Source organism: Aythya marila (genome assembly GCF_965140915.1).
Source record: "Aythya marila genome assembly, chromosome: Z".
Lineage (NCBI taxonomy): Eukaryota > Metazoa > Chordata > Aves > Anseriformes > Anatidae > Aythya > Aythya marila.
This window is the reverse complement of record NC_139080.1, coordinates 54,667,694-54,689,558: the sequence shown is the minus strand read 5'-3', so window position 1 is coordinate 54,689,558 and position 21,865 is coordinate 54,667,694. Positions and strand designations below refer to the sequence as shown.

General features: G+C 38.8%; 1 protein-coding gene across 4 annotated transcripts in view; it reads right to left on the bottom strand.

Annotated features, from left to right (window-relative positions):
• The window catches only part of PIGG (phosphatidylinositol glycan anchor biosynthesis class G (EMM blood group)), a 75,610-nt gene that overhangs the window by 24,882 nt on the left and 28,863 nt on the right, over positions 1-21,865 (bottom strand). For 2 of the 4 annotated variants that reach the window (XM_082783683.1, XM_082783686.1), the window contains 3 exons: positions 16,679-16,870; positions 11,260-11,569; positions 949-1,112 (listed from right to left, as the gene is read on the bottom strand). In XM_082783683.1, the coding sequence (XP_082639809.1) occupies positions 949-1,112; positions 11,260-11,569; positions 16,679-16,870 (666 nt within the window). Of the gene's footprint in view, positions 1-948; positions 1,113-11,259; positions 11,570-16,678; positions 16,871-21,865 lie in introns of those variants that run through there. The other 2 variants (XM_082783684.1, XM_082783685.1) reach the window with 2 other exon arrangements.

The window sequence follows — 21,865 nt, the reverse complement described above, 5'->3', positions numbered from 1 at the left end:
AATCCCACACACCAGTCCTGCTGCAATGTTGTTTCCCATTAAAAAAAAAAAAAAAAAAAAAAAAAGAGTAAATTTAAATTCCAAAGATAATAAAGAAAAGACATGTAGTTGACTAAGAAAAGCTCTGGGAAGCTCTGGGATGGTAAGAATTTTGTCACTGTCAAATGTTATTTCAGTGAAAACATATGTCAAGTTTCTGTGTTTGTGGATCAATAGGATACTGAATTTACAGCTCCTTCCTACTAGTATATTGCATCTCTCAGTTTAAGTGCTCTGCACAATGGCTTAAATGCAGTAGCAAAGAGTCTAATCATATTTTACATGAACTTTAAGTTACATAAACATTTTCCAACTACCTCTTCTTGAAATTCCACATTCATTCATTTATTTTACATTCCTTAATTCCTGTGCTACACAAGATATACAAATGCACAAACATTTTAGCTAAAAGTAACAGCAATAACCATGAACATACAATAAAATTAGCTTATTTTATTTATCTGAGGTTGAATGCCACTTCGCCAAGCAAGGACAGCTTGTCAAAGAACAGCACATTGGTTAAGTTTGAATTCTATGTCATTATTCTGAAAAGGCCTTCTCAGGCCTCCTACTTAATAGATTCCAAGAAGATTGTTTTTAGGTAGGACACCCTGTTAAAACAAAATATAATAAGATTTTAGATAATTTAGCACAGCAAAATGAGATCTCATTAAGAAACAAAATTAGTAAAATGCAGACATATCTTCCCAATACAAAATTTCTGCAGGTAAAATGAAACTGGAAGAGTGAGGTGATACAAACTCATACCAGAAACATATGTATTTTCTTAATGGAAAACTAACTTTTAAGGAAAATAATGATGTAAATAAAACTGTTTGTACATTATACAGATGGCATTTTTATCTGCAATACGTAAGGGAGCATTACTTTAGTTTTAAACTTGATTACCTGCTAACTTCAGAACTCAAGTAGCACAGCAGATGAATGGCCCAAAGCAAAGGTCCTGCATACGTTGCAAATGCTGTAAGGAAGATTGCTGGTATCTCCACATAGCTTTCTAGTCCCACAAACCCTGCTGAAACATCCACAGTAGCAATGCCATTCGAGTTTCCCTGAAAACAGGAATAAAAACCAAAAGATTCAAATGCGTCCAAAGAAACATTTATAATACATCAGAATATAATTAATTATTGCACCAGTTAAAGGCTTACTCTTTGAGCCACTTTACAGTACAGACATATTCTTTACATTCTTTACACTGGAATTTCAATACAGCGGCTAACCAAACAGGAGCTTCTGTTTAGGATTTACAGTCTGCTTAGGACATGAACAGCATCTTTTGCTTGTCTTATTTTGTCAGCAAATACATATGCCGGTTTAATAAATTACATCATTAAAACAGGCAACTACACCTGCTGATTTCAGTCTAGTGATGAAAAAATACATTTTTCACCACACAAGGTTCAAAACCAAGACTTTAAGGCTGTGGTTGAAATTATACCGAGAAATAAATATTTCTTGCCATTAGAGACAATGGGGCTCCAATTTAGAGCTGTAGTGGAACATGTACCAGCCCCCTCCCTGCCCACGACACAAGCTACTGCATGTAACTGGATTAAGACTTGCAAATTCAGAGAGGTTCCTGCTTCCCAAGTCTCTGCACCACAACAGATTGCACTGAAATGGACAAAAAGCCTAGAGAGCTTGAATCATCAATAAAAGGCATTTCAAGAAAAACTAGAAAGCAAAGTATCAAGAGTTAAGACTTGAATGCTTTATCTAGCTTTCTTTTGCAGTGACTAAGACCACTAAATAACAAGGAATAACATAACACTGAAGGAAATGTCTTCCTCTGAAGATGCCCTGTTATTTAGCTTTACTCAAATACATTAAGCAGCAAACATGCCCTGTGAATTACGGCAGAGTATTTCTTAGTGTAGCAGGCCACGGTTAGGTTTCCTCAGACTCAGCAGGTCAGTTTCCACATCACTGGCATTCCAGCAGCCATCAAATTCTCTTTTCCTCTCTGCAGGATCCCAGAACAACCCAAATATAAGGGCTGTCAACACTGACGGCCCCAGACACAGTCCTAGTGGAGTAAATACTGAACACATGGTAAGAGCAAAAAGGTCAGGTGCAGCACTTTGAAAGTTGTGCAGGGTGCTGCAGCTCAGCAAGCAAAGCATGATAGAGCCAGGTAGGGCGAGAACCTGTTCTTTTTTCCCCCCAGTCAGGGCAGATAGCAACAGGTCTTTTCCCCCTCACTACTTATTTTCTCTCCCCTGTATGATGTGTGTAGAGGGAAAGCAGACAATCATGCTCATCTCACGAAGAGCTGGAAGGTGTCTTCACACTATTTGCTCCATCTGCATGAACACCGTGAGAAATAGGCCACAGTATATGGATCAAACAACAATGAAGTCGGAACGGACTTCTGGGAGGTCATCTGCTAAAGCAGGGTCACCAAGCAGGTCGCCACGTCCAGGCAGCTCTTGAAGATCTCCAAGGAGGCCCCACCGCCTCCCTGGGCAACCCGTGCCAGTGCTCAGCACCCACACAGCACAGCATGCTGCCTGGTGCTCAGAGGGAGCCTCCTGTGCTCCAGTGTGAGCCCACTGCCTCTTGTCCTGGCACCGGACACCACTGAAAAGAGGCTGGCTATATCTTCTTTGCGCTGTCCCTTCGAGTATTTATACAGACTGATGAGATCCCCTCTAAGCCAAGGCTGAACAGTCCCAGCTCTCAGCCCTTCCTCATGTGAGAGATGCTCCAGTCCCTCAGGTATCTGAGCGGCCCTGTGTTGGACTCTCTCCAGCGTGCCCAAGCCTCTCTTGTACTGGGGAGCCCAGAACTAGACACAGCAGTCCACCTGTGGTCTCACAAGTGCTGAGGAGATGGAAAGGATCACCTTCCTTGATCTGCTGGCAACACTTTTGCCTAATGCAGCCCCGGACACCATTAGCTTTCTTTGTATAAAGGCTGGCTTATGTTCAACTTGGTGTCCACCAAGACCCCCAGCTCCTTTTCTGCAAAGCTGCCTTCCAGCTGCCTGACCCCAGCACATACTGCTGCTGGGCTTTGCACTTCACCTTACTAAACTTCAGGAGTTCAGGAAGCTCACGCATACAACTCCTACCACACTGCATGTTAAGTGTTCAACCACTCCGTTCTCACCAGGAGCCCCCTGAGCCTCGTGGATGGCTCCTCAGGTACTGCTGGCAGAGCCCCGATGAAGCATTTGTTCTCCACGGCAGGTATCTTTCACCAAGACAAGTTCATATGTTCCACACAATGTATAAATAGCTGACAATTCAGAGTATCTGCTCTTAGTTTAAAGTACCACCAACATATTTCTAACAGCACCATAGCTTGTTGCTGTAATGGCAGGAAGTGACAGGATGCAATTCAATTTCACATAAAGGTATTCCATAGTAATCCATCACGACCTGAATCAAGGAAGCACAAAGGTAAAAACACTGGGTAGAGACGCTAACAGAGAAGGAGGCCTCCATGGACATGAATGAAAACAATCACAAACTCTCCTCAAAGTCTTGATGGTTTTTCTGGAAATTTTCAGATACCGCATCGCTCATCACATACGAGCTATAAGCTACAGCACCTCCACGACTCTCACTGAACTGAGAAGAGGTGAAATTCAGAAGTGTTGCACAGAGGTGAAACACAGAAGTGACATGCTTCTGGCTGCAGTACCGATTTGACACAGCACACTGTTACTGTACTTCCACTGAGCCCTTCCCATGGTTTTCTAGTAACTATTAACAAACATGGAATGAGAGGAATTCAATTACTTGAACCAGATAATTTGAGGTGGAAAAAATAAGTAATTGGAGCAGGTTGCCCAGAAAGGATCTGCAACCTCCATTCTTGGATGTTTCAGGACCTGATCGGACAAAGCCCTGGCCAACCTAGTCTGACCTCACAGCTGACTGTGCTCTGAGAATGGGATTCAACCACAGACCTCCTGAGGGCCTCTCCAGTGTAAGACAGCCTATAATGCTTGGAAAACCACGCAAGACAAGATATAAGCCACTTTAAAATGTCTCCCAGTCCATCTTTCTACCAAAAGGCAAGACCAAATAGATAAAAAAGATTCTGAAAAGATGCAAGTCTATGCTGTTCTCCTTCTGTGATAAAAAGTAACTGGATTATAACCAGTCTCAATATATAAGTATATACAAGTCTCAAAGCTTTTAAAGACTGCGTTTCCTTTCCCTTCTGCTGAAGATACACTGTTCTAAGGATGGAAATAAAACAAAAAACACAAGACCAATAATGAAATATATTTAATTTTTCTTCATTTATGAGCTCTTATCCAAGGCAACTAAAATATCTTAAGAAATATTTACAGCAACATATATTTTTTGGAAGCTGCTACAGTTAGAGGCAACCGAGATTTATTTCTATTGTCACTGCATGCTGAAGAACAAGGAGCAATGATGAAGATACAGGATGTTTCCAGGAAGTACGTGACAAGTTAAAAGATGTGAACAAGTCAGGGCTTAAAAGTAAACAATCAGTCATTCAAGCTTGTTGACAAAATCATCAAGCTTGCAATAATATCCAATATAAGTAAGCAGGGGCCATACATTTTGTATGCTTGTCAGAACTGGAACATTATTAACTTTGCTTCTCTTCATGAACTTGCACAATACAATAAATAGGGCAATGATCCTAACTTTTAAACAAGGCAGCTTTACCCAAGTTCACATAAATAACTTGATGAAATAAGTAAATGATCATGAGAACATAAGATAATTCAGGCTGGAAGGGAACTCAAAAGTCATCTAGTACTACCTCCTGCTGAGAAGAAGTTCAGACATAAAAGAAAAGACCTGGTTGCTCTGGACTTTATCCAGGATCTGGACACCTCCAAGAACGAAGACTGCAAAATTTATCTAAGTATTTTTTTCCCATGCTTACTACTCACAATCTTAGTAATGGTCCAGGAAAAAAAGTGTGTCATGTAAGCGAGTCCCATATAAGTTGCAAGTTTAATAAATTAGCCTTTTATGTTCACATTGTCGGAGACATGGAAGGGCCAGCTGCTCAGCAAAGGAAAATAAGCTGGGAAAACAAGCCAGGTGAGCACAGTGAATTCACCAGGAAAGAGTCAGGGCGGCAAGCAGTAAGTCTGGGTCAGGACTGGATCTGGAAATAGTGAACAGGGTCAGATGCAGTCCACTGATCAGCCAGCAAATCCATAGCGACACGACAGGTACAAGAGCAGGCCAGGAAGCTCAAACAAGAGGTTCATGTTCAGGTCAGGACTGAGATGGAACACAGACATATCCGCTTACACAGCTGTGACATAGCACTGATGAGAGTCAACAGTAAAGCATTATTAAAAGCAGCTCCGAAAGGAAAGAAGGGACAGGCCCTTGCTTCCAGCTTTTCTCACAACAGTTGCCCTCACTGTAGGAGATGACTTTGTAATTCACTCCTAGACAGGAGATGCACTCAGGGTCCTGACACAGTTAAGGTGCAGAATGAAAAAAATAAGTATAAGCTCAAAGCGTATGTTTTCAAATACGTTTTTTCCTATTGCTATTCAGGATCAAAATATTAGCTTTCACACTCAGAAATGTCATCTTTTTCACCCCCTTTCTTGAAGTATACTGACTGATTAATGAAAAAAATCTATTCCTCTGAACCCTGATTATACTGTACACTTAGGATTTTCATTGCAATTGCTCCATGAAGTCTTTAAAGACCCTATAATATTTTTCAAAAGAATTCTGCCTCATTCATTAAATATGCTATCTTGAACAAAGCTATTTTTACTCACTATCCTATTCAAAAGGCCATCACTTACATTCCATACTTGGTGAGACAGAGTTCCTGCTTTTCTCATTACATATCATCTTGTCTACCAAGATTTAATAAAGACTCAGAAACATGGACAAGAAATCTCATTCTCCTTATACTCACACCAGAACATGTGCAAAAAGTAGTTCTCCAAATTTCTCTCCTATTTCCAGATGGAAGGGTTTTATATTTAGTTTATATTTCCCTTTTCCTGCCTCATTTAGCTAGCACAGTTTAAATTTAGTATCCAATCTGATCAACACCAACAGCAACTTTCAGTGTTTTTCAATTCCTGTATTTCAACCATAAATGTACTAACATTTTCACATGCTACATTAGATCTTTATGTCTGCCTGGAAATTAAAAATCTAGCACCACACTGAACCCAGACAGTTTAATAGTGGTAGTTCTTGTAATCATGACATTTGGGGAAAGAAAGTGAGAGAAGACACTTAAATCTCTGCCAGCAGTGGACATCATACCTGCATAATACAGTTCTGCTTCCCTCCCATCTCTTCCCCAGCATTCAAGCATAGATATTGATCAGTACAGAGGTGGCAAATAAGTGATTAGCTTGTACCAAGGCAGGCTGATCACAGATCAATACTGAAGCTGAGAACTTGAGAGACTTCTCCTGCAGGAACAGCCTGTTGTACTTCCTTAATGCTTATTTTCGAAAATTATTCTACGTCTGAAAAACTGTTCTCTGTCTGAAATTCAACCTTTCCCTAAGTCAGTCAAAATCTAAGACCTTAGTGTTGATGGTATAGCCAAGACAGGCAGTTGCTAAAACAGGAACACCTTCAGTTTGCTTAGCACAAACAGAATATCTTCACTGGAAGGGATCTAACTGAAAGTTGTCACCAAACATAGTTCTTTTTTTTTTTTTTTCCCTAAAAAGAAAAAGATTAAGTGTTTACAGAAAAAAAATAAAATCTGTTACTAAAACAGAGAGCTACATCAGGAAAAGAATAGGCACTTTCAGAGTTACTCCTTTCATCATTCAGGTAAGAAAGAGCTGAGAAGTGTACGTAACAACCCATCATCCACAGCTTCTCTTGAGGTCTCTCATCATGGTACTCTTTAGATATACCTCAACAACTAAAGATGAGCTGTGAGTAAACAGGGGAACCTGCATGGAGTGAAGAGGGGTCTCTGTAATGCATACCTGAAAGGATGACTATAACTTTAAGTGTTGTGGGATAGATGTTGCTGAGAGGCATGTTAGATCCTTTTCAGATTAGGTGTACAAAATTGCATAGAAGTCCATGCGTGTTCACCTGTTGTTCATCTGGTTGGGCCCTGATTCTGCAGTTTAGTGATAGCCAATTAATTAAGTGCTGTTAACAGATGACTGACAGCTAATTATTTGTCACTAATATAACAACAAAAAACTTAAATCCTGATTTTAAGCTAAACCGAGCAATTTTTCCTTGCAACAAGTAGCTTCTGCTCTGGACTCTGAACTCAAAGGAAAGGGAAGGAGAAATTTAAAGATATCTAAGAAAAAATAGTCAATGAAGAAGTGGGTTTTCTCGGTTGTCAGGTTTTTAATTTTTCCTGGTAGTGCAGATCAGAATACTACGTAACAAGCAAACTTCCCCTAGCCAAACTGTTGGAAGAAGTTTCTTCCATCCCTAGTGCTACAGCCCAAGACAAGAAAGCTGAAAGCAGAACAAAGTGGGAGCTACTTACCAACTGAAGAAAAAGCTTTGACTACATTTTGAGGGATGTTTGTAGCCTCTGTAATTTTATGAGCTACCATCACTTCTGTTCTGCTTTTCTATGGTAATACTTTGCACATCAAATAACTGCCTTTAACTGTGAAGGTGCAAAAAAAAAAAAAAAAAAAGAAAAAAAAACTTTTAGCCTTGTATGATTCAGTTTGTTCCTTCCCATAGCTGCAGAATGGTTTCTTCACCAGAGAATAAATGAACCAAGCTAACATCTGAAGAGGATTATTTTGGTCAAACACTTCATCTCCATCGTATAAAGGTAATCTAATGTAAATGCAAGTACAGCATTTTTTAAAGATAACTGAAAACTTGCTCTGTAAGAGTGAGGGAAAAGAATTCCACCTACTTTGAATTTTAAAATACTTTTTTCCTTAGCAGAACTGATCTTTCTGTTTTCAAAATATCTATAGGATTATAAAGGCCATAATCAAAACTGTTCTTTCTAAAAAGATCTTCTGTTCTATTCCAATTCACTTGTCATTTCATTACGTCTTGGACAAACTGAAAAGGTAAGTACACACTTTGGTTTTCTGAGTAGACCACAAAAAAGTCTGCAAGGCACTGCTGGCAAGGTCTTTTGACATGGATATATTTTTAAAGGGAATAGGAATTATATGGGGAATATATTTTTAAAGAGAATAGGAATTAATAAAAAAAAATGCTAAGCAGTTGCTAAGCTCAGAAGAATCTCTTCAGAGCTAGAGTTTACAGACAAGTGATTGGACATGAGGTAGCTCCTTATCTGTATTTGCTCTTTTCATATATTGAACTTAATAATAAACCAGTCTGGGAAAGAAAACAGGGTTGGGGGTGAGGGCAGAAAGCTTTGCTCTGTTTCTACGAGAAGCTTTGAGAATTAACTATCACCTTTCGTTCTCCAGATCCTGAGTGACAAGGGATACACAAGAACAGTCAAGCAACAGGAATCACAACAAAGCAATAGAGAACTACACCCTTCTGAGCTCTGGATGCTGTGATTCAGCAGCATCACATGTGCACAGAGGCTCCTTCATCAAAGCTAATTTTTAAAATATCCTTAAGTTTGTTGAAATCTGTATCACACCAGATGTTATTACTCCCAAAGAAAAAAACATCCAGTAAAAATGTCAAAGTTGCCAAAAGGGTAGTAGGCTGTGGGGGGAAGCCTTGCAAGTTCAAGATATCCAACAATACAACATGCAGCTAATTAACGTGGAAGTCACTTCTTCCCATCTTCCAAAAACTAATAAGTTCTCTAACTGCAAGGGTCACAGAAAGTGAAAAGAAAAGAAAAACAGACATTAGGGTAAGAAGAAAAATCTTAAAAGATATTTACATCGTCTCAATGACACCAGTATAAAAGCACTAAAAAAAAAAAAAAAAAGCCATGTAACACCCCATAACACACTCACAAGCAAACTGAAACTGATGCAGTAGCGTTAAGTAGACAGAGAGGTGAACTGAAAACTGGCTCAGCTGTCCAACTCACAGGTTTCTTGTCAGCACCACAAAGCCCACCTGGAGGCCACTCACTAGATACTGAACCCAGAGCTTCACAGCAGGGACAATGCTCTTGAGCATTTTCGTTAATGACCTGCATGACAGGGCAGAGAGCACCCTCAGCAAGTCTGCACACAATGCAAAATGGGAAGAGCTGCTGGTGCACCACAAGATGGGTGTGCTGCCATTCAGGGGGCCTCAACACACTGCAGACATGGCCTGACAACAAACCCGTGAAGTTCAGCAAAGGCAAATGCCAATCCCTGCACCTCAGAAGAAATAAACCCAGCCACCAGGGTGGGCTGGGGGCTCACCACTGGGCAACCAGCTTGTCAGACAAGGACATACACAGGTTATCCTGATGGACACCACATTGCCTACCAGCCAGCCATTTGTGCTTCTGGCACGGAAAACCAACAGCACCTGGGGCTGCGCTGAGGAGAGCATCACTAGCTGGTTGAAGATGATGCTCCATTCCCTCTTCAGCAGTGATGAGATCACGTTCGGGGTCCTGAGTCTAGTTCTGGGCTCCACAGTGCAAGAAAGTGCATGGATGTACTGGAGCAAGGACCACAGACACGATGTTGTGAACAAAGCATCTGTCACACAAACATTATCTGAAAGAGCTGGGTCTGTTTACTTTTGCAAAGAGAAAACTAAGCAAGGATTGTAACAGTGTCTATAAATACCTGATGAGGGGGAGTAAAGAAGATGTAGCCAGACTTTTCTCAGTACAGCCTGCTGAAAGGATGAAAGGCGATGGGCACAAACTGAAATGTAAGTTGTTCCATTTAAATATCAGAAAAAGCCTTTTTACCGGTTAAGGCGCTCATACACTGGGAGACAGTGTCCAGAGAGGTTGTAGAGCCTCCAACCTTGCAAGGATTTAAAATCAGACTGGACACTGCCCTGCACAACCTAATCTGGATAGATTAAATCACTAGAGGTGCCTTCCAGCCTCAACTATTCCGTGACTTGGTGGTTCTGTGAAATTCTCAGCCAACTCCACCAAAAATAGATGCTCTGTGAAAACATTCAGATCATTCTTTATTAGTCTCTTTTCTGCAAGTAAGATTTTCTTGTCAGCCTAACCGCTATTACATTTCTGGGAGCCAGTTTTGCTCACTGCCTTAGTGTGCAGAGGGTTCTGCCTTCAGCCTTCTTCCAAGCCCACTAAGGGCAGCTCTCGAAAGGCAGTAATCAGAGTTGGCTGTCTGAACTGTAACATGCAAGACATACAAAAGCTATTCAACCAAAAAACGTTACCTCCTCAGAGGAGGGGGCATAGGGAAAACTGGGGAGGAAAGGGTGAATCATGGTGATTATATGCCCATTGGCAATTCTCTGTCCTGAGATGCACTCTCAGCAAAGTGAGGCCAATCCTCAAAGAGTACTAACAGGATCAGAAACCATTTAACGTACCCTCAGTTTGACCGCAGTTTAACATCCATGCCTCAAAATTAAAGCCAGTACAGGCTGTACCCTGACATTTTGCAGAAAATCAGAAAGCCTCTCCTCATAATCCAGACCCTAACAACCTGATTCCCAACAAATGATTTTCTGAGATAGGTTGCTACGCTAAGTTTCCAACACTATTAGAAGTGAAAAGAACCTCTCCAGCTTTGATGAAAAGAAAAGATTTTATTGAATTGCAACCTTATATGCAATGTGAGGAACAATGTTACTGAAATTAGTAAGACTCCTCAGGAAAGACTGTACCATTCCTTAAAATATGAATGTCATTTAGTTTAGATTCTCATAAAGATGCATTATTTTGTCATAGAGCTTCACTTCAGTCTTGAACTGTATATAGACCTATTGTTACATTACCAGAAGGTTTGGAAGCCTCAAGGATCAAGTACAAAAATGCAAGTGCCTGTTACTGGTATTAAACAACTCAGCTGATATTTTTCCATTTACTATCACCGTAGTGGTGGTTAGGTAGTCCACAAACAGACCAAACTCCCGTAGTATAGGTCTCTGATACTCTTGACAGTTGTGGAAGTCTGCATTGAGGCTATCAAGTTATCAAGGTATGCATCTTTCCCCGATTCTGAGATAGAAACATTAATAATATTCTTAGAAACAAAACACTTCCGAGAACTCAGTGAACTCTCCCATTACAAGATTTAGTTGACACTTCACTTACCATGAAAAATATTTCATGCAAAAACTGTTCCCCCTCCCACCCCCATAGTAGGGAGAATATTCAGCTTACCTGAAAATAGAAGAAAGCTTGGCCAAACCAGTAGTGCATGATAGTAATCTGTGCCGCATCACATTTCAAAGGCCTCCAGATGTATTTTGTCATCATTGTCTGAATCAGCAGACAAAACACCAACACTGGCAAATTGTGAGGTCTAAACAGAAGGGCTGCTAGTAGAACCAATCCACTGTACACTTCCCATAATCCTGTACTCTTCACGCTGGAGTCTGCAGAAATAACCTGCGACTTTAGTAAATCTTTAGTGCCAGTGAAGACTATGCCAAGAACAAAGACATAAACAAAACGAGCTTCAGTAATCCCCCTAAAGAGGAAATAAAATAAAATATATACATGTATATGTGAATAAGCAAATAAAACAGAAAGACAGGCTACTACTATCTATTTCACAGGTCAAAAAAAAGTCTTTTTCAAAAGAGGTGCAAAGCCTCTCTTCAGTCCTGCCAAACAGGCCAAATTCTAAGTTTTAGTACTGGACATTTTTATGAGAGGGCTTTCTCAATTATGAAAACTCTAAAACTAGTTCACATTTAAATAACAACACCTCCAGAGCAACTTTAAGCAAAACAGATTGTGCTAAAAAACTAAACAAACCTAAAATATAAAAATAAATGTCAGTTAATGCAATCAAAATAAATTCGCATTATTACTATTCAAGGTCTAGATCCATAAATACATTCATGTAATTATTCCATTTATATAACATAATGAACTTCCCCCAAAATACTCTTTAGGCTAATATGGAATGTTTATGTCAAGAAACAAATTGATTGAAAAATGATTATTCTTTTAAGCTGTTCGGTGATTTTTCATAACTCATTAGCATAAAGAGGTATTTAGTTTTAGCCAATCAAAACAGACTAAAAAACAACCAGGGATAGCATTTGAAGACCCTTACTTCAGTCTGTATATCACAGAATCACAGAATTTCTAGGTTGGAAGAGACCTCAAGATCATCGAGTCCAACCTCTGACCTAATGCTAACAGTCCCCACTAAACCATATCCCTAAGCTCTACATCTAAACGTCTTTCCCAGATACTTTCTCACCTTACACAGTTGCACACGTATAATACAAACCAGCACATTTTTTCCCTGAAGTCACATATATTTTTCAAATCCCAAAACAAAATGAATGCTCTGGAGTGTCATTAGTATCTACTGCTGTTCATTGCAACTATAAATTGATCTGCCTCTGCATTTCCTGTGAAAGTCAGCTTTTGGAGAAAGCACAGCATCTCACCCAAAAAGCTGACAAAGACAAGGGCCAGTAGGCTTTAAAATTATATTCTAAAAGAATATATGATTTTTCCCGCTATTCTAAAAGAGCAAAGCCCAAGGCACAAAGAAAAGTAAGTGAATATATAGCCATAGAATTTTTAACGTATATACATCTTAATCTTGGAAGAGACAAAAAAATACACATTATCCACACATCTTATCCACAATTTATAATACATTATCTCCTCAGGGAATTTTAGTCCCTTTATACATGAATGGTGAATGAAAATGTTCTCCTACAAAGGTAATACAATTCATTCAGAAGTGATGATTCTTGAGTCTCTTAGACTTAAAAAAATATATATGGTGAATTAGACCATAGCACTAAAAACAGTAAGGGTATAGTTACACTTGGTGTAACTGGTATAACTATCTGGCCACAGAAATCATTGCTAGGTAAAATTTCTAAAACTAATTTTCTCCTTTTAAGTTTATATAACCTTTCAACCTTTAGAAGGTCAACTTCCTTCTTTAACAATTACCAGTAAGAGAACTTAAATTCAATTTTTCTTTTCCATATTGGTGAAAGAAAACCAAAAAGCAAGAGGGAAAATAATAGTATTCTGTTCCCTGAAGTAGGAAGACTTTTAAATTCTTTTGTAAAGCACAGAGACTTGTTTCTTCACGCAAACAGTAAAGACCACAGAGTTCCTGTGTTTCTGGCTCATGCGGAAATTACGTGCCCTATTTGAACATCTCTAGTAATTCTGATGTAATTATTACCAAGTATTCAAATACATTCATGCAATGTTGGAGAGAGACTATCAGGAAATACAGCGATAGGACAAGGGGTAACAGTTGCAGATTCAGATTAAACATAAGGAAGAAATTATTTATTGTGAGGGTGGTGAGGCCCTGGCACAGGCTGCCCAGAGAAGCTGTGGCTGCCCCATCCCTGGGGGTGCTCAAGGCCAGGCTGGATGGGGCTTTGGGCAGCCTGGGCTGGTGGGAGGTGTCCCTGCCCAGGGCATGGGGGGGTCGAATTAGATGGCCCGTAAGGTCCCTTCCAACCCAAACTATTCTATGGTTCTGTGAACTTGGAAGTAAAATTTTAGGAAACTGCTTCGGATACTCATCATTATTAAAACAGTTAAGTGATAACTGAGATTAATGGGTTCACAGAAATTCAAACTAAAAAAGAACAGTTTCTTGGCAAAAGCACTTACTTTGTTTGTGTCAGCACGGTATATCCTCATCTTGTTAACAGCACAAACTATCATTACATAAAAGAGCTCAGAAAAACTGAAGGCCAAATTACTTCCTTGCATTTTTTAATTTAGAGGTTATTTTAGTGAGAGCCACAGAGGAAGGGACACTCTTCAATTTTGTCTTCTCATCCACCTCCCAACAGCTGTCACATTCAGAGATAACACTTGTTTTCAGCAAAGGGGAGAGGGAGAATTTCAGAGCAGATTCTCTGTCTTAAATAAATAAGCATTGCTCATGTGGTAGCTACGTACAGCCTTTTTTTGTCTTAGACTTTGCACCTGGATCCAGCTCCACTTTACATCATGAAAATGCTAAAGATACCTCCAGCCACATATAAAGGACAGTCCTGGTTTCATTCATGATGGCATTTTAAGTAGACTTTACCTTTTATCACCTCGGCCATCTAATCATGGTGAGCTAGAACCACTATACTGACAGATCAACTGACATCTGAAATATGCTAACTTATCTACCCTCCTTTTTGGCATGCTGTACTGAGTTCCTTGCTGAAGACACTGTGTTTGAAGAGCTAGTCATTTTGGACAAACCCTGCCTGCCCTATTAGGCCTTTTACTTTAGGTTTAAGAAGCCCCTATGTTAGCATGAGTTGCTGCTGTAAGGGACTGGGATCCCTGTGCTGTGTGCTGCTGGGTGTTAGAAGTGACAACACTCCAGCCTGTCAGGAGGTGACACAGGTTTTGTTATTTTATGCAAGATAAATGGCACCATGGAATGGGAGGAGATGGGACCTGCATGGCGTACCATGTGAAAATTCTGCTGCTCCATGAAAGAAGTGTTCCCAACACCTGAAGAGACCTCAGGCTTGCTATCTACATTCCACTTTTTAGTCTGACTAATTAAAACAGCTACTTAATTAAACCATTTGATGTTGGATCTTTCTTGTTGAAGAACAGGAAAAGCCCAACACTGCAATTCTTACGCCAGGCGCAGAACACATGCCATCCGCAGAGGCAAAAACCTGATTTTGCTAGCCCTGTCAGCTTTTATTCAACAGTTTATGCTGTGAGTCTAAAGGGTATAACTCACTGGGTAGGGCACATCAAGTATTAATAAAAACACACAAGAAGGATTTTTCAGGCTGCTTAAAAGTGCACCAAATGCACCAGTTAGTATACAAAAATGCAAAAATGTGAAGTGTCTTTAGTAATGCCAAGGTTGCACTTGGCCAATTTTTCAAATACAGTCATGTGGCACTTAGCCTCTTGGAATATCCAGTTCTACTTCTTGAGCCATACATGACAAGTGTCTGGAGTCTTGGAGGGTATCTGTACTCACTCACATAAGCACAAAGATATTTCAATTTAAAAAAAGGTATGTTAATTGCTCCCAGATAAACAGCCACTTAATTTCAAGCTGAGCTTTAAGTATAAGACCACTATACTTGACAGTAAAGCTTGTTTCATAATGCTTTGTTTCAAGAATTTTGAGAGTAACTTTCAAATAACTATATAATCATAGATATATAAACGTCTGACATAATTTAAGCAAATAATCATATTCACCATTTATTAAGGTGAAATAATAAAAAAGCCCTTTATCTTTCTTCCTGTAATTAAAATCAATACACTGACTACAGAATGAATAAGTTTTCAATAAAGGCTTTTGTCTTAAATACTCCACTTATTTCTCTAATTGCATTTCACTTGAAGCTCAATTGCTATACTTAATGTTCTGTCCCACACTGTAGGTTTTTTTTTCTTTTATTGCAAGGATATTATTATTATTCCCCAAAGACTTTACTAAAACACAAACAAAACCAGAGGTTGCACCCAGAAATCAGACGTGCTTCCAGAAACATTTTCAAACACAGAGCCAAATTTTGCAGACTAAGAAGAGATTACCATTACTTTTGCATCCAGCAGAAACAACACACAATGCTAACACTGGGATAGAACTAGAATTATCTTCAATATTTGGAAAGATGGGACATATGTAAATACATCTGGATGTATACACATGTAAATATAGTTTATAAAAGTATCTTGTCAGGAAATCTGATCTTCTGTATGTCCTAAGATCTTTTCCTGCAAGTCTTTTTTGTATCTTGTGAAACTCTGGTCCCCAGTTAAGAAGCTCCAAAAGAAACCACCTATCAACTTCAAAACGACTGAGAGAAACTTTAATTCCATCCATAATAGAACTGTTCTATGACTTCTATTATTCCTTCTCCTCCTCATTGAATGTTCTACCTAATTCTGGAAGTTTCCCACAGCTTTGACATGTCAGAAAATTTGAAGCTTGCAGAGCCAGGTACAATGCAATGAGAGGAAGTATCATGAGAAAACTAAAGCCTCTTAGCTATGTTCCAAAAGTAGTCACTGCTAAAAATGCTAATAGATTCCTCACAGCTACAGCAACTACTTCTGTAAGAAATCTACCATCCACATAAAAATCCTCAGTATACATTGTGCAGCACAGCCTGGGTCTTATGAAGGATTTTGTTACATCTTGAAAAGCCGTACATTACACAACACTCAACTAACTCCAAAAGGAAGATACAGAAAACTAACTCTCCCAATTACTGTATAAGTATTTTTCAAAGCTACGAAATAGCTAAATGAGTTTTGCATACTCTCTGCTAAATGTGGCAAATCCACCTAAAACAAGAGGAGATGGTGTTTTTGGAGTTTCTTTATAGTAAAAATACTAACAATGACTACTGGATTTTCTTCAGATTAGTCCTTATCTGACAGATTTCTAATCTGACAGTTGCATGACACTTCATGAGATTCAAAATTATGCACAATCCATAAAAACTGACTGCCTACCATCTACAAAATAGAGTTTTATTCATAAGAATCTGATCCCAGCCTAGACATAACATCCTTTTTCACCCTATTCCCTGATATTGAAAGTGTTAACACCTTTCTAGAAATAGATTTACATATCTGTTGATTAACTTACTTTGAAATATCTTTGCTGTCATGTTGCCATGGAAATACAACATTTCCAATGGCTGCCCGGTAACTGTAGACTCCCAGGAGCCCAAGTGCCATAGCAATTTTTGAAACCAGGGAGCATCTTCTTTGAACCAGAAAGAAGATCATAACTAGGGAAACTGCAGCCAAGAAGGAGAGTTCAGACTTATGTTCGGAACTAGAAAGAAAAAAAAACAGACAAAAAAACTTTAAACTACTGCAATTACTGATAAACATATTTGACAAAGCCTTAGCTAAAGCACTGTATTTCCAAATTAATCATTGCACTGACACCTATTATAAACTTTCCAAGAGATATGGTAAAATATTTTAGTAGTTTCAAAAAATTTTTGTTATTGAGGTTCTATTAATGTGTTCTACCATATGATAGCTATTCTCTTAATTATATAAAAACTGAGCTGCATAAAGGACAAAGGTCTAAGGCTTTTAAACTAGGATTTTGTTACTTACACATTTTGAAAAAACATATTTTGCTTATACCATATGATTTCATTTTCTAGGAGAAGGCATAGAAGATTTTTGCATTATGAACATTTTGAATTGAACTACTTTCCCTTTTTAAGTAACTGCATATGTATTTTATTTGTTTAATTTTTGACATGCAAAATACTGCCTAGCCATAATGACCAGAAATATACGTATATAGCTTAAAACATATACACAGATAAATACATTAGCATTATATGATTATTATTTTTATATACAATATCACCTTGTAGTGAACCAATACATTCAAGGGATAGAAACTGAGAATTTGCATCATTGCCAAGAGTACAGATACAGTTTGTTTGCTCCTCCTCATTCTATGTATATAACACTCATTACAGAACCAAGAGCATTTCATTAAGCATGTTGCCATACTTAAATATGCCATAAGCATATTTAAATCTACAGTGATATCACTTAGTACTGCAAAATTTAAGGGGGTCATCTGCACTTAATCCCTACTATAGTTAGCTAAGTAATTTCAGAAAACCCCTTATAATCCAAAAGTCGCTAAAATTTGCCTACTGCAAATATTCCCAGTATCCAAATGACCCAGAAACACTAATTTTATTAATTTACCTTCTGCTAAGAACATCATTTAGAGCATTAGAACTAAGCCCTCCATCTCTGTCTTCCACACTTCAAAATGCCATGATAAAAGATGATCAACTTCAGCAGACCAATACTGAGCCTGTGCTATTATCTGCATTAACTCTGATCGCATTTATGAAATTCCAGTTTTATCTTTGATTTAATCAAAATTACAGTACTTGAAACAGGTTTACTTTCCTATGTGCTGGTACATGCTTTATGGGGTGTGTTTTGATCAATAGCTTTATCAGCTGTTGCATGAAAAAGTCACATAGGAAAAAATAAGGGGCAGAAAAAATGCCCTGTTAGTCCTCCATGCAGGACTCAGTCAAACATCTCATACGACTTAGAAGGACTCCCAGGGGATGTACTGCTCTCTGCAGGACAGTAGAGAAAAGGGAGAAACAGAACACTACAGAACATATAATGTGCTCTTAATGTTGCTCCTTGGTAGTATCCTTCTTCTACAGGAAGAGATAGCAGAAGGAATGAATGGACTGCTGCAGAAACCTGTGAACATCGTGAATGCATAATTTCTTATGATCTATACATAAAGAACTGATTTAGTAGCCACTGCATCTTTCAAATGAACACTTGTGGTAAATTTTAAAAGCTTTCAGGATATGTTCTTAGTTATTCATTGTGTGAGAGTGAGATAAATCAAATCAGATATAAACAACAGCACATCACCATCAACTTAGTCTTCATCTCTTTATCAATGCACTTCTGTTAAGAGACTCTTGAAGGTAAATTTAACACAGTAACACACACACGCACAGAAAAAAGAACTCTTACCTGAAAGAATTAATAACCGGTGCTATATCAAGCAAGACATTCAATAATACCTGCAATTTCCTACAGTGAACACTTGAAATCATACTCTATCCCTCAAAAAAAAAAAAAACAAAGAAAAATCCTCGTAGAAGGCCCAATGGAAAGCTAGGGTATGTTCAAAGACACACGCACACCAGTCACAAATGGCATATTCTTGACTGCTAGCATCGGGGTTTATATCCAGCCTTTGTCCGTGTTTTCTGATAATCTTCTCTTACTTCTGGTTAGGAATTTTTTGAACCAAGTAAATTTGTTGCAAAAAAATAACAACAACAAAAATATTACTCCAGTGTTTCAAAGAGTTTGCTGAAGGAACAAATAAAAAGGATTTATAGCAAGCAAAGTCAGGTCAGCATAAACCACCTACAGATTCCAGGTCTTCCAACCACAGTACTTACAGTAAAGCAGCAAGTGTATATTAAATTAGCATGCAGTTGGAAACACGACTGTTGTTGTTCAACACAGAGTTCAGCCATTTAGCAAACTTCTACATGATTTTGATATCCCACACAGAAAATCAAGCAGGAACATGCTACTGTTATCCTAGATGAAATGTAGTGGTGTTTGCCTAAGCCACACCATGAACATTGAAGTACCAAGAGTTCCATGAGAAACGACCTGAGAACATGGGTTGGGGTGGGCAGGGAAAGAAAAGGGAAAGAAAGAAAAAACTTTGTATTTTATGCTCTTACTGTAACAGCTGGTGGTCTACACTTTCATATTTCTGGTATCAGAATAAAGATTGAAGACATTTCCTTCCACTGGTTCGACCTCACCTCACTCCTGCTAATGCTAGTGGAGTGAAAGGAGTTATAAATGTGTGCAGAATCACATTTTAGGTGGGTAAGGCCTTTTTATTATTTTTTCTTTCATACTACTAGCATACAACAGAATACACAGGATTCACACTGCATGCTAGTTTTTAGAGGGTGGCACTAGTTGGGGGAGTTAAGTACATTACTGAAAGAAAACATAATCCTTTTCCCCTGCTGTTGTGCTTCTGGAAACTTCTCTGCAAGCTGGTGCTCCAGCTAACACCTTCACCCCTTCTACAGGGAGGCATGCAGCATCTGACAACTTCCAAGTATGAGCTCTTACCAGGATTAAACACCTGAACAAAACTGTCTGAATACCAAGTAATTAAAAAGAAAACCTTACTTCTGGCAAGGGAATTGTTAGGGATCGGATGTTCTCTTCTGCTTCATCTACTGCCTTTTTTCCTATTGTGCATTTTCTCATTGAAGCATGTCTTTTATTTGCAGCAGCTTTTGCAGAGTCTCTCTGCAAATAACATAGAACAATTCCCTAATTTCAGCACTGTTGAATGAATCCCTAATAAAATAATAAATAAATAATAATGGTAATAACTCAACATGCTATAAGTAAACTGAATTTCTGTGTTTTGCTTCTGACGTTTTTCCATGCACAAACCTGTGCAATAATTCCTTTCCCTCACATGAATGCTCAGCCACTTAAGCACTGTCCAGGTATGCAAAGTGTTGGTCAGAGCATCACTACAGGTATGTAAAGAGTCAATAAAAGGAAAAAAAAAGGAAGACTGTTCATCAGCTTATCGTAAAAACACAAAATAATAGAATCCTGGCTAGAAAAAGCCTGAGCAGCTTTAACTCAAACTAACAAGATACACATGATCTGAATAAGGTTCTAATTTCTTATTACTAGAAAATGTGCTATTAAGACATAACTATGCAAATTGAACGCATACTAAAAATAGAATGACAATCAACCTTCCAGGCTCGCAGTGCATTTTGGGAGGAGGAATAAGTGCTTTATGCAACTCAGCTTATCACCAACTTTTAATTTATGCTATAAGGAAAACACATCATCTGAATCCTGATCAAAACATTAGGGAAACAGACACCTCTACCATACTGTTCTCTTGTGAAGGAGAAGCAACAAAGAAGTTAAAACCTCCAAACAAAAAAAAACGTAAGCATGCTCACCCAATAGGAGTTTGGACCCCCACAAACATCCAGAGGATGCACAAAGATTTATTTGATTCATTGACTAATCTTTCCAAAGCTCATCCTATGAACCACTTCAGACCCAAGAAAGGATTTACCCCACCTACATCCTATCACTCAAGTCCAAGAACTGTGCACTTAAAATGCTGCTATTAATGTAAACTTTTAACCATATAAAGCAACTGAAATACATGTCACCATGGTGACATATCCTGTATTTTCCTGTTAGGCTAAAAGCTGCTCCTGTGATTTAAGTCAGGATTTGGCTTCACAGCATCCTGAGCCAACCTATGCCAGGGTTCTGCTCTTTTTTGAGCTTTCTGAACACTGCAGAAGTGGCTTTCTGAAAAGAAAAAGGCAGAGCTGTGGCAGCCCCAATTACACATCATCTTAGCCTGCCATGGTATTGCACTCTGGACTTTTCCAAAACTCTTTTTTTTTAAATCCCAAAAAAAGTAGAATTTTGAAAAATCATTAATTCTCTCCCATCTACATTTGACAGGCAAGTAGGTCTTTTTAAACAATTCTTGACAATGACAGAAAGAAAAAAAAAAAAAAGGTGCTTATGCCTGCATCAATTCAGAAGATGCACATACTTATTTTGCTTCGACGTGAATTTCAACAGCAGCAGTGCTGGCTTGCACACTCGCCCATTCTTGCAATCCTGTTACTAAGCCAGCCCATGTACTGTGCCAGAACACGTGCCTGTTAAGCTGCATGGTAAATCAGAGTGGGATGTGATCCATCTGAAAGACAAGAGCTTCCTACACCAGATTTGGTTATTTTTCCAGCCATATCAGTTCACCACACTGACAAAATAACAGCTGTGCTGGTAAAATAAAGGGTCTGTGATGGGAACAGCATGGCAGTAGGTACCTTGCATGGTAAGGAAAGGGCTCTTTAATATACCACTACTGCCAAACAAGCAATCGTAGCCTAAGACTATAGCTGGACCTGTCCTCTTCTGTTTGCTTTAAGATCCAAGCAAATACACCCGATTTGAATATACATGTATGATTAGGAGGGAAACACAGAGAGCAGTTCACCAGTGACATTCTGAAGTTTCAGATTTGATATCTAGCTGCCAGTACTTCAGCTTTTCTGATGGGGGAGGCAAACAGCTTTAATAACAGGATTGTTCTGGCTTTATGAAAGGGAAGTTAATACTTAATCAACCTGAGAGAATTCTGTGAGGAGATGACGAGCTCGGTGGAAGAGTGGAGCACAGGCAGTGGTGTTTATCTCAGTTTTATCGA